A 12,139-nucleotide genomic window follows, 5' to 3' on the forward strand; every position below is an offset into this window, starting at 1 on the left:
ATTGGGAAAAAGCTGTTTTTCTAATGACCCTCATCAATTTACTTCAACCACTCACCATACAGCTACTCCAAGCTAGCATTGTCAGCCATGTGGCCATAACTTTTAGCTTACTCTTTCAACCAGTAATCTATTTGTAGATATTATATTGATATTGTTTTAATTTTTTTTAAGCTAAATCCCTATTTTATCCATTGACTTTTAGGTAAGTATTTAACAATTCCTAACATTAAGCTAACCATTTCAAGTATCGTCAGTGAGTTTATGTTTCACCTGCCATCTCTTTTAGGGCTGTGTCTGTGTGTGTCCAATATTATTGTTTCTGGAGCTGATGGCGCTCTCTTACTCAATTTCAGGGACTTTGCTTCAGACACTTTCTGTTGCTAGTGACTATGGCCCCAGAAAGGCCCCTTATAAAGTTATACAGAGGCCTGGCAATATTTCTTTTCATAGGGCCAAAAATTCCTGGCGGTGTCCCTGGCAATGACCAACAAGTCACGTAATTGTAATTTACAACTACAATGTAAAAGCAGCCCTAAGAAAATCATCTCACACAAGTAGAAGCAGCTCTGTACCTGAAAACTAGATCTCACTTTCTCCTACGAGTCTCAGCCTTTCTTATTGACAAAGTGGAAATCACAAGTCCCGCCCCCTCTTGGTTTAAATTGGTCAGTACAGCACAGTTGTGTTCCAGAGTTAGCAAATCCTAGCTGTTTCACACTGAGGTTCCTGAACTTCATTTTTTTAATATAAATAGCTGCCAGTACAAAGAAAAGGTGACTTTTAGCAAATTGCTTTAATAACTTATCCACCACTCGTTACTTAAAGCTTCCTGTTTCAACTCTTTGACAATAACTTTGTGCTAATTTATTAACAATATATGACTATAAGCTTTCTCTTCAAAGCACATTTAGAATTGCTAACCTGTAACAACCATGTATACACAGCTTTAAGGTAATCATCCCAAACATTTCTCCTTTGGCCTGATGTAGTAACCCACAGTCATTACTTTAAGCAGTGGCGTGCACAGACCTTTTAAAAGGCAGGAACGGTAGAAAAGAAGAGTCACATACGCCACTGAAGAAGGCACTAAATTCTGCATGTTTGCAAGGGCACTTTAGCTCACCTTTTACAACAAAGAGGGCAAGTGCATTTTGGCTTTTAAGAGGGCACTTTTGTACGTTTTGACTCCCAAACGGGCCTTTTAGCTTATGTTTTTCAACAATTGGGCTTCAAGGGGGGCGACTGACCCCACCGCACACTACTGACTTTAAGCACCCTTTGTTAGCCATTTCACCATACTATGCAGCTATTCAGCTGTTTGCTTAAAACTTTAAGCTGACTATTTAATCGATGCTGCTGGTCCACAACAACAACGTGTCCCGTTGTTGTGGGCCGGCCGAGTCGAAGTCCGGGGCTGTTTTTCAGTCCCAGTCCGGCACTGGTATGTAGCATGGTATAAAGATGTCGGTTCCAGGGACTCAGGAGGGGAGATGAACTATAGGCTTCTGTGGCACAGCCTCAGCTTTTGACCTGAATGGCATTTTTCTCCCTTTAAGTTACTTTTACTATTATACTTTAGGTAGTTTTGAAACCAGTACTTTTACACTTCTACCTAAGTAAAAGCTTCAGTTGGTACTTCGACTTCTAAAAAAAAAAGGTCTTTTTAAACCCTAGTATCTATACTTCTGCTTGATGAATGTGAATACTTTTGCCGCCTCTGCTTTTGACGAACTTTTCTACTAATGATCCTGAACTTTTAGCAATCATTTTTTTCAACTGTTCATCCATTTCTTTAACTATTTTATCCATTTACTCATTTGTGCTAAATATACAATTCATAATGCATTACCTAAAGCTTAAACTTGGGCGCTGTTCCAGCCTCTGTGGTCACATTTGAACTACTCACTCCCTCTTATTGCTCAAGTACCACTGATTGGGAAACAATGCTGCAAACTGTGCCAGCAGCACTCAACATGAATAAACATATGGTCCTTATCAGTTTTTCCTTTATTATGAAATCTTAGAGCCAATGTACCTTGGAGAATGTGCTGGAAATAAAAATCAGTAAAAACAGGACAACATGCTCATAAACACACGCCCACAGACCCACAGGCAGAGCTAATGTAAACATGGTAAATGACCCACAGCCCGTGAGAGGCAGCCAACTGAACACAAGCCATTTTTCTTTATTATGATGACAACTACTATAGGTTCAAGGTGCACTCAGTCTCATTTGTCACCTGTTTTTTTAAGCATTAAAAGCATGAATGTTGGCTGTGCCGCTCCTTCAGCCTTTAGCTAATTGGGGAACACTGACTGGTCACTCCTCCCAATTGAGCTTTTTAAACCCCCTCCAGTAGTTTGAGCTCGGGTTGTTCTGAGGTTGTTTGTAGGTCGAATAATGAGCTTTAGAATAGAATAGAATAGAATAGAATAGAATAGAATAGAATGGAATAGTAATAGAACTTTATTGTCATTGTAACAAGTACAACGAAATTGAAGTCACAGCAGCAATCAAGAAAACAAAAGTAAGAAAGTGTATAGAAAGTGCAAAAAGGTCTATAAGAAAATAGATGATGACAGCTTGTCCATCATTCTCCAGTTCAGCCAGCCTCCACCTCCACAGGGTCCAGGACTGAGCTTCTTCAGCAGTCTGTTCAGTCTCTGTCTCTTAGATCCTGTCTGCTCACTGCAGGTGAAGCTCTTCCAATGTGGCGTTGGTGTCTGATGTTAGCTCTGTTAGCCATATCTGTGAATAGCATGATGCTACTCTGCCTTCTGGTATTCCCTCTGTTGCTGGGTTAGCACAGCTAGCTCGTCCATCTTATTGGAGATAGATCTTACATTCCCAATAATGATGGATGGAAGGACAGGTCCATGTCATCACTTCTTAGCTCACACCTGAGAACCAGCACGTCATCCTCACCTCCTTGTCCTCACCTTGTGGTAAGACATCAGGCCTTGCACCAGTTAGCATTGACATGCTACAGGCTGCTAACAGCTGAGTTCACATGTAAATGCAGCCATGGTTACATGTAGGATCTCCAGACAAACACAGGAGAAAAAGAAGTAAAGATATCACTGAAGCCACAAAAAGTTTGGTGTCCATGACCAACAAATGAGCCATACAAAGAACTGATTCACTCCAAATACAAAGATTAAGAAAAAGAGACAAAAAAAATTACAAGAAACGGACAAAGAAGAAAGAGCTGCTGCAAAAGGCAGCCATAGACAATAGGGCAGCGCCTAGCAACATTACTTGAAAAAACAATACTTTAATTTATTCATGAAAGGAAGTTGTGAAAGTGTAAGCGTTTGTCTTCGACTGACTCATCTCCCATTACTAAACAACCTATTTGTCATATTCATCCATAATAACCAGAAAATGTAAAGACTGCCTTACCAATAGACACTGGCCAGCTTTCAAACTGGACTTTAATCCCTGAAGGCCTGTAACACAAACACACACACGCACGCTCAATCTCACAAACCCTAACAGTCTGTCTTTTTAAATGTGGTGCACTTTTTCTGTCTGATCTGAGCCATGATTAAGAACAGTTGTGTTTTTCTTTGTGTGCACCTGGTTTGTGCGCTGCTCTCATTTCCTCTCCACTTCCTCACCTCATCATATGTTTTTGTCCTTTGAGTTTTCCACGCTCCCCGGTTGCCCAAATAGGAAATGAGTTTTAAATCAGGGGGATAGAGTTATAGAAAATGTGTCATCGGTTGCTGGAATAATGAAGTATGAGCTGGGTTGAGGTTTTATTTGACATTGACTCTCTTGACAAGTTACTTTTTCATAAGGAAACAATTGATTTTTAATCAAGTTGAAATTTCTTCATTATGGTGTTCTTTTATACCTCAGGCTCCAGTGTAATGACTGAAACAGACTTGTTTGAGACCACATGAACTTGTTGAGGACACAAAGTTTATATTTAGGGCAGAAAAATCCAATATGAAAAACAAGCAAACTGACCCAGAATATTCCCTCCTCGGTGCATTAATTAGCTTAGTTAATGACCCTGCAGGCACAAGTGGTTATCTCTGAATTATCATGGTGATTATTGCAGGATATTAGGCGGCTCAAGTGCCTCCTGAGCCCATTTGCTTTTGCTTTCTTCGTCAAAATAAAAACAAAGAATTCTACAATCCGAGTGTTAAAGGATCTCTTAAAGATTTATGTTTCCTTGTTACTTGTCCTCTGCTTTATCATTGAGATAGTTTTCCTCTATCAGAGTGGATCTGTGCTGTGTGTCAGTGGCCGAGTCGCTGCGCCTCTGTGCCTTCTGATTAATGACCATGTCTCTTCTCCTCCGCAGACTGCCGTTCGAGCAAGATGTTGAACAGGGAAACGTGGCCCACTTGGGTGACTGTGACGGTAAGAGGAGTGATTCTCAGTCAGTGTGTGTTTCTCCTGATGTATGTGTGTGTATGCTCACAAGTGTTACAGCTAATAGCTTCCCTGTCTTTCTTATGTAAGTTTTGTATCTTCAGAGTAAACAACAGTACAGTTAAAAAAAAAAGAAAAAAAAGGAAAAGCCTGGTAGTTTCAGTATATATAAAGAGGAAATCCACAAATAAACACTGAAAAGTCCCAATCCACTTCAGCAGTGCTCTGTAGTTTCTCACTTCTCCCATGAGCCGACAATATCAACATGAAGACAGTCTGCTGGCTTCATTGTGTCTCTGAGCTTTCAGGAAAAATCCCACTGTATGTTCAAGCTGACTTTGTTTTCTCCCCTCTTTGCTCTCTCCTTACTCGTGTGCTATCTTTGCTTAGCTCCTCCAAGTTTTGTTGTATATACATGTACTTAATGACACTCATCTCCAGCTTAAATCCCCCCTCCATGATTCCCTCTTTTTTCTCACTCTGTCCATATCATTATGGAAATAGAAGTGGTACACAGCCAAGTGAAATATCTATTCCAGATACACAGAGGTTTTTTGGATACTCCCGTGGCGCCACACTCTTTGATCTGAGCGCTAATTCCAATGCGTGCAAATTAATCCTTTGCTTCTGAAAGTTCCCCAAGTTCATGTGCAATGCTCCCTGTGAAAAGAACAGATAAATATTGCATAATCGTGACTTGCGTACGGCTCTAATCCTGTTTCAGATGGGCGCCGTGTTTGATGCTGCTCCCTCACTTCAGGTCTTCTGACCACAGAGCCGCGGGGGAACAGCGTCTGTAACTGATGGCGGGCGCTTGCTCTTTGCATGTCGGAGCGGTTATTACTCTTCATTGTACCATGATTTTCTAAAAGGGTTTACATTATTGAAAACAGATCACATGTACGTGTGTCTACTGTCTGAGTCCTGTTTTTTTTCATGAGGGACATCAGATGAAATAAATCTGAAACATATCTCCTCCACTTCAGCAAAAACATAGAGTTATGCCGTAAGCTTGTAATTAAAAGTGCAACTGATGATCATTAGTGTGGCTCTGTACTACACCAGTGGCGGAGAAGTGAACATAATTACTCTTGCTGGGTGCTAATGGAGAGTTTACAAGCTCTACTCTCAGATCCTCTTCTTGTTACGTCCTGACCTCCAGTGTAGAGGTTCAGGTTGGAAGAGGTAATCACATAGATACTGAAGGTGCTTTTGCTAAACGCTGTAGATCATTACAGCAGTTTATTTCCTGAAAGGGTTTGAAGACGTCTCCTTCAAAGAGGCTCCTAGAGACGTAATGCTATATTTCCACAGGGTTAGGTAACATATTCTTCCCCAATGAGTCACCTGAAACTCTCTCTTTCTCTCTCATTTCTTGTGGTTTCCTGCCTCCTTGCATTCACCTGGAATATCATTTCAGGTTAAATACAAAAAGTGACTGTTGAGGCACTTTATTCATCCAGATCTACTGCAGCGTGCTTGAAAAGCATTCACAAATGGAATAACTGGTCTTGTAATGAATGAATAAGGTGTTATGCTAACACTACCTCACAGCCCTTTGGATTATGAGACACCTTTGCTGAACAGCTACAGGGAACATTTTCTATCACATCCGCACATATGCCGTGTTAGTCACAACTCTGTGCGACGATGACCTAATGTTCCCTCTTGGATTGAATACTCATTTCAGTTTCAACATCAACTATTTTGAGCCGCTCTTAACAAGACGCATCTTGTTCATCTTTGATGTCTCTGCTACAAAGTCCATAAAGAAATCCAATACAAAGGATGAGGGAAAGCTAAACGGAAACAGAAATGAATGCAAATTGAGTATTCCCTCTAGATCACAGGCTGGACAAATTCAATTTTCTTCTCCCAAAGCAGCACGCTGACCTATTTCAACACAAAGAAGCAGTGTGCTAGCTAAGGTTTGAACACAAAAAGAGGTGATGTTCTTGATTTAAGTTTGCCAAAAATCATTTACTTTAGCATCATGTTCACTACACCATGAAGATGCTTCTTCATTTGCTCCAGACTTTTTTTTTGCCTTGTTACAAACAATTTCCTCCCTTGAGTTACACATAAAAGTATGAAGTAAGGGCACTTTTATCTTTAGCCGCATATTTCCCATAATGCAATACGGTATTGTCTTTCTTTGGACTTGAAAGCTTCTCCTGAACAACAAAAAGCAAACCAGAACTGTTTATCAAGCTGTGCAGTCAGGAGTGAGTTGGAACAAACATCTGAGATCTCTAAACTGCAGCTTAGACACAGAATTAAATATGCCCCAAAAAATGAACTTTCATTCAAGCAGACGACGGCGCCCTGACGGCTGCTCCTGTCAGGTTGTGTGTCAGATAGAGATGTACTTTCCTGATCCCTGTCCTCATCTGTGAGCAGTGCCTGATCTCTGAAGCATATTTGCCCCGGTGTCTGATCCTGTTGTGAAATATGGCCGAGCTGAGCTCTGTTGACAGAGGTGAGCTCTGTTGTCGCTGGATGAACGAGAGCTGCTGGGTCGACACGGCGGGAATGTGAGGCAGCATTTATTTGACGGCTGCCACCAACGCTTACAGAGCGCTTTGTCTCAGATATTGTGATGAACTCTGTGCCATGGCCGATCTTTTCATCATATCTTCTTTTTTATTTGACACTTTCATTGTCTGGGATATGAGGGCTTTCCTCTGAGTTTCTTGTTAAAGCTGAGTCCATCTTTCTTTGTCTTTCTGTAAGACAGAGTTTCTTTTAGCCGTCTGCAAACACAATATTCAGTCAGAGGAAGACAGAGAGGAGCAGCTTCAATGAGCTTGTTATGACAAACTGTCACTGACACCCTTTAGGCTTTAAAAACTGCCTCTGTGTGCGTCTGTCAGCGTCTCCTCTATCTCTGTGCTCGCCTTTACATGCTTTCTTCTTCACACACACACCACACTCATCCACATCTGTGTACCTACAGACACACACAGATGCTCCCACATATTAACACAAGCCCTTCAGGGGCTCAGATTGGTGGAATAAACCGAGGCTTACGATTGCTGAATATTTCATACCTCTATATTGGACTTATTCCACCTGTCCGTGTCTTGACCCACAGGATGGGAGGTGAGAGATGGTCAGGCCATTCCTCTCCTCTTTGGGGAAATTTAGAAACCCCATCCTCTCCCGCTCTGTCTTCTTTGCGTGCTTCCATCTTCAAAGAGCAGTCTTCTTTTGCCGCGATGTGTCAAACTGAATTTCACCTCTCAGGCTGTAGTCAAAATCAAAACTTCACACACACTTTTTCAGCTGTCCGTACACATGAGACTTCCTTTAAATCTTGATTTTGAATCTGAAATATTGCACAGCTGGAGGTAAGAGGTTTCTCAAATCAGTGTTTCCATCAAAGTCACTCAATGATTATCTGGCAAGGTGCAGTCATCCTGGTTTGTCTGTTAAGGCTTTGAGACATTTATTGAAATTTATGGAAATGTCAAGATGTTTTGTCCTCACCCCATAGGAGGCCTCTTCTGTTCTAAACTCAATAAAGTTTTTCCAGCAAATTCCAAAAACTGTCCATGAACTTAAACCAAGTCCAGTTGCATTATGAACAAGAAAAGCACTCAGAGAGCGCAGACCTCCACCAAGCATATTGTGATTCTCATGCAACACTTTAGTCTTACTTTAATGTTACACTCCCTTTCAGCAGACTGTCTGCTACACTTTGGTGTTAGTTGCAGGTTTGTACGATAATTAATTACCTGACTGAAGCTGCATTTCCATTACACTTTTTCGCAAAATAAAAGCAATATTTCTGAAGTTTCGATAAAGAACAATTTCACCTTGCAGGTGTATCCATTACGATCAGAATTGCGCACAACTTGAGTAAAGTAAAACATAATGTCCATCTGGACGCTGCACTCATGATGATGCCGATTCTTGAACATTAGTGTTTTTATTCATTGCTCAAACTGTCACGCTAACTCAAAACAGGCACGAACAAAACACTGATTGAAAATCATCATCTCCAGCTCACAAACTCTCACTCACGCATTAAGACCTCCGCCCCTCCCTCCTGCTGCTCTCTGGCCCGCTCACAGCCGTCCTGCCAGAGTCCCGTTGTGTGGCAGTGGACACTTACAAGGAAGTGAGGGAGGTGCGTTGTTATGACAATGTGATGTTTTTGCGAAAAAGTTGTTTCTATCGCACTTTTGTGAAGAACTTCAATATGGAAACTTCTAAAAAACCACCTCATGAGAGCGTAAAATCTTTTATTGAAATTTAAGAGGTTTTTCGAAAATGTGGCGTTTCCATTACCATATTTTTATTGCAATTTTTACATTTTGCACAATTCTAGGTGTAATGGAAACACAGCTAGTGTTGAAAATTATTATGACCCAGTACATATTTCATATACTGGATCTTAGTATCCAGAATATTGCCTGGATCTGGATCATACTTTTATATCTGTCAGAAATGATGGTGACCTTGTCTTGTATTGTTTTGTAAAGCAATCAGACCATTTATCATGGAGATTTATACACATATGGTGAAAATGTCTCTATCTTCGTTGATAAAAATCCTTTAAAAAACCCTGGGTCTAACCCTAACCCAAAAATCAATCACCTCTTCCTTATCTTATTTTGAAAAATTCCTGAAAATTTCATCAAGATCTGTTTGATACTTTTGAGTTATGTCGTTCACAGACAAAAAAACAAACAAACTCTTCCAAAAACATAACCTCCTTGTCGGAGGTAATTGAATTCCCACAATTGACAGATTTATTTTTATACCCTAACAGAGGTGATGAATTGTACCATAGTAACATTAGTTTCTCCTTCAGGCTATTTTTACTCCATCAGACAATCAGGGATATTTCTATCTGAATTCCTGGCCAGCTTAAACAGAAACAGTCTGCATGGCTAGATAATGATAGATGTACTGTAAAGAGAAAGAAGTTGAAGTAATTTGGATCAGCTGGCCCTTTAAAAGAGAGCCTTGGGTCTTTATATTCACTTTTTCAAGAGGATATTATCCTAGCTCTGGCTCTGCAGCTCGTCTGAAAAAGAGCAAGTCATTTACTGTGCCATAGTCTTTGCTCCCGTGCTGCTCCAGGCCTCTCCTCTCCCTCGCTCTTCATCTCTCTTCAGTCCCAGTCAGGCCTACACTGATTTCAGAGCAGCCTTGTTGTCAGACCTCAAAGGGAGATGGATGGACGGCCTTACTTAGAGCTCAGCTAACTGCCTCCCCGTTCTCCTTAGCCAGAGAGGAGCAGTTGGTTGGAGGGAGAATCGATTTTCATCTCTCCTCTGGCTGATGGCAGTCGAATAGATATCAAGGGTGATTCTGTGAGGAGGGGGGAAAAAAGGGAGAAGGGGGCTGAAGAGAGCGAGGATGAGGAGGGGGAGGTCGGATAAATCAGATCCACGGATAGAGAACAGAGCTAAAAAGAGATTGAGAGATCATAGGAGGGAGGCAAACTTTGAGGATGGAAAGGGGTGAGTGGGTTCGGGGGATCCAGAGTGTGGAGCCGTGAGGGTGAAAAAGAAAAGAAGCAGGCTGATGGGAAAGAGTGAGGTCAGAGGAGGGGAAAAAAGTGATGTTCATGGTTTGGGTGATCACACGGGAGCTGGATGAGAAATGAGAGTGAGGGTGGATGAAAGCTTGGAGGATGCGGGGTGGGTGGAGGCTGTCTTGGTGGGTAACTAATGGACTGAGAGTGCCACTGGTGTGTCCCATGTCACGGCGATGTCAATGACCTCCTCAGCTGGCTCGTGGCAAGGCTATAACTCTTTCCAGGTGATGTACACCACCTGCCTTGTATCCACTTCATCTTATCTTTTCATACATCACAGAGCCCTGCCTTTATTCGGCTTTACACAAATAACCACGTCTTAATCTTGAATTTTTCAGTGTTTGGAAATGAGCAAAAATGTTAAAACTGGTGCAAAAAAAAATTTAAAAATCCCATCAATTGATCAGCTTAATTTTAGGAAACTGAGTGAGAAGTGGAGTGGATTTCAGAGCATTGCCTTGCAATTACAAAAACACATACACACATACACACACACACACACACACACACACACACACACACACACACACACACACACACACACACACAACAAATATTAGTATGTGCAGCCATGCTGTTTCTCTAAAATGCACTCACATCAAAGCAAAGTTGGGAAGGATGACGTCTAATTGAGACGATGTGTGGTGGGAGGAACTCTCTGATGAAAGAGATGAGGTCAGGGAAATAACTGGGTTCAATTACGCGTGTGTATAAGTGTGTATGGGTTCTGTTTAGCTAAGTTAGCCTTCGGGCCTAACTTTCGTTCAGGCATGAAGCAAGCAAACTTTATCTTTGTGTTTGTTTTGTTGGCCCAAACAAATAGAATTAGCCACAGGGGCTGAGGTGAGTCAGCTCTTGTTGCATGAAACTTTGTATTTCCACCTGCTAAGACCAGGTTTTATCGTCTGCACAAACACACAAAGAAATTTGAGGCCTTCATTGTCATAGGTTATGACAAAGAGGTATAAAAATCACAATTGGAGCTCACCTGTGTTTGAACTTTTCCCTTTGTTCTTGAAAAAAGTTCTTTAACCGCTGATTTAAACTAAGTGATCTGTGTTTATTTACCATGTATCACTGCACCTCAGCCAGGTGTCAGGGAGTTTTCACAAAATTGTTAAGGCAGTATACTGTCCTACATAATGTAACATAGTTGGTGCAGGTGCATGGAGCTAAAGGCTAATCCCAGGCTAGCAGCTCAGCGTAAAACAGAAAATGGTCCACGAGGGACTTTCCACACAACTAAACTAAAACATGTAGCCAGATTTCCAGGGCACTAAGTTCACGCTCCATATTCTTCACCAACATGTCACTGCTCCATGTGCTCCGCTCGGTCAGTCAGGAACACAGTCTCTGAACATGTATGTAAACACAGCAAAATAACGAGAGGTGGCACCACCTAGGGGTGGCACTCGGCACTGCTGCAGTACATTCATAACAATACAATAGGAATATTACAATATCGTGATGCAGCACACGTTAATGCACTGCATCATAACCATAGACTGTAAAAAAAATGGACGTCATCTTGCTCGGCTTAAAGTGAGGTCTCCACAAAATCTGCTCCCCCTGGTGGCTGGTTAGAAAATCAGGCTTCCCAGCCATTTCAGATGGGCTGTGGTCAAACTTTAAAAAATTAATACTCCTTGTAGAAATGTTTCTTGTGGATTGTTGTGGTGTAAATTTTTTCAGGAGGTAGAGTCAAGAAGTGATTAGACTCAAAAGAAAAAAAATTATCATTATTTTTGTCACCCAGCTCTACTCAACGCTAATGCAATGCATCTCAACACATCACAAGACATCGAAATGCTCTGCAACACATCGTAATGTAATATAATGAAATAAATTTAAAAGGATTATATTGTATCATATTTTTTGGTATGATGCTGTGATGAATCAAAGCATATTGTATTGTACCACATCGTATGATATTAAATTATTATATAGTATTATATTGTTATTGTACTCTAACATAGAAGTGTTTCGTATTGTATTGCATCAAGTAGTTATGTTACTGTGAAGATCAACACGTGATGTTTATCTCTATAGCCCACAGCCTCAAGCCTCAGGCTACTGATGAAGAGTATTAGATTACCCCCTCTTGGGCGATACTGTTTTATTAAACTCACTTAAAAATCAATTCTTGGAAAATGCTTTAAAAATAAACCTTTTTTGATTAAACCTCCGTGGCCATCATA

General features: G+C 41.1%; 1 protein-coding gene across 2 annotated transcripts in view; it reads left to right on the plus strand.

Annotated features, from left to right (window-relative positions):
* Positions 1–12,139, plus strand: part of sema6bb (sema domain, transmembrane domain (TM), and cytoplasmic domain, (semaphorin) 6Bb) — a 159,621-nt gene that overhangs the window by 121,824 nt on the left and 25,658 nt on the right. For both annotated transcript variants that reach the window (XM_074667894.1, XM_074667893.1), the window contains exon 16: positions 4,320–4,378. In XM_074667894.1, coding sequence (XP_074523995.1) covers positions 4,320–4,378 — 59 coding nt within the window. The remainder of the gene's footprint in view (positions 1–4,319; positions 4,379–12,139) is intronic.

Source organism: Halichoeres trimaculatus, unplaced genomic scaffold (assembly GCF_033239565.1).
Source record: "Halichoeres trimaculatus isolate MK-OKI-2021-1 unplaced genomic scaffold, fHalTri1.1 fHalTri1_scaffold_4, whole genome shotgun sequence".
Lineage (NCBI taxonomy): Eukaryota > Metazoa > Chordata > Actinopteri > Labriformes > Labridae > Halichoeres > Halichoeres trimaculatus.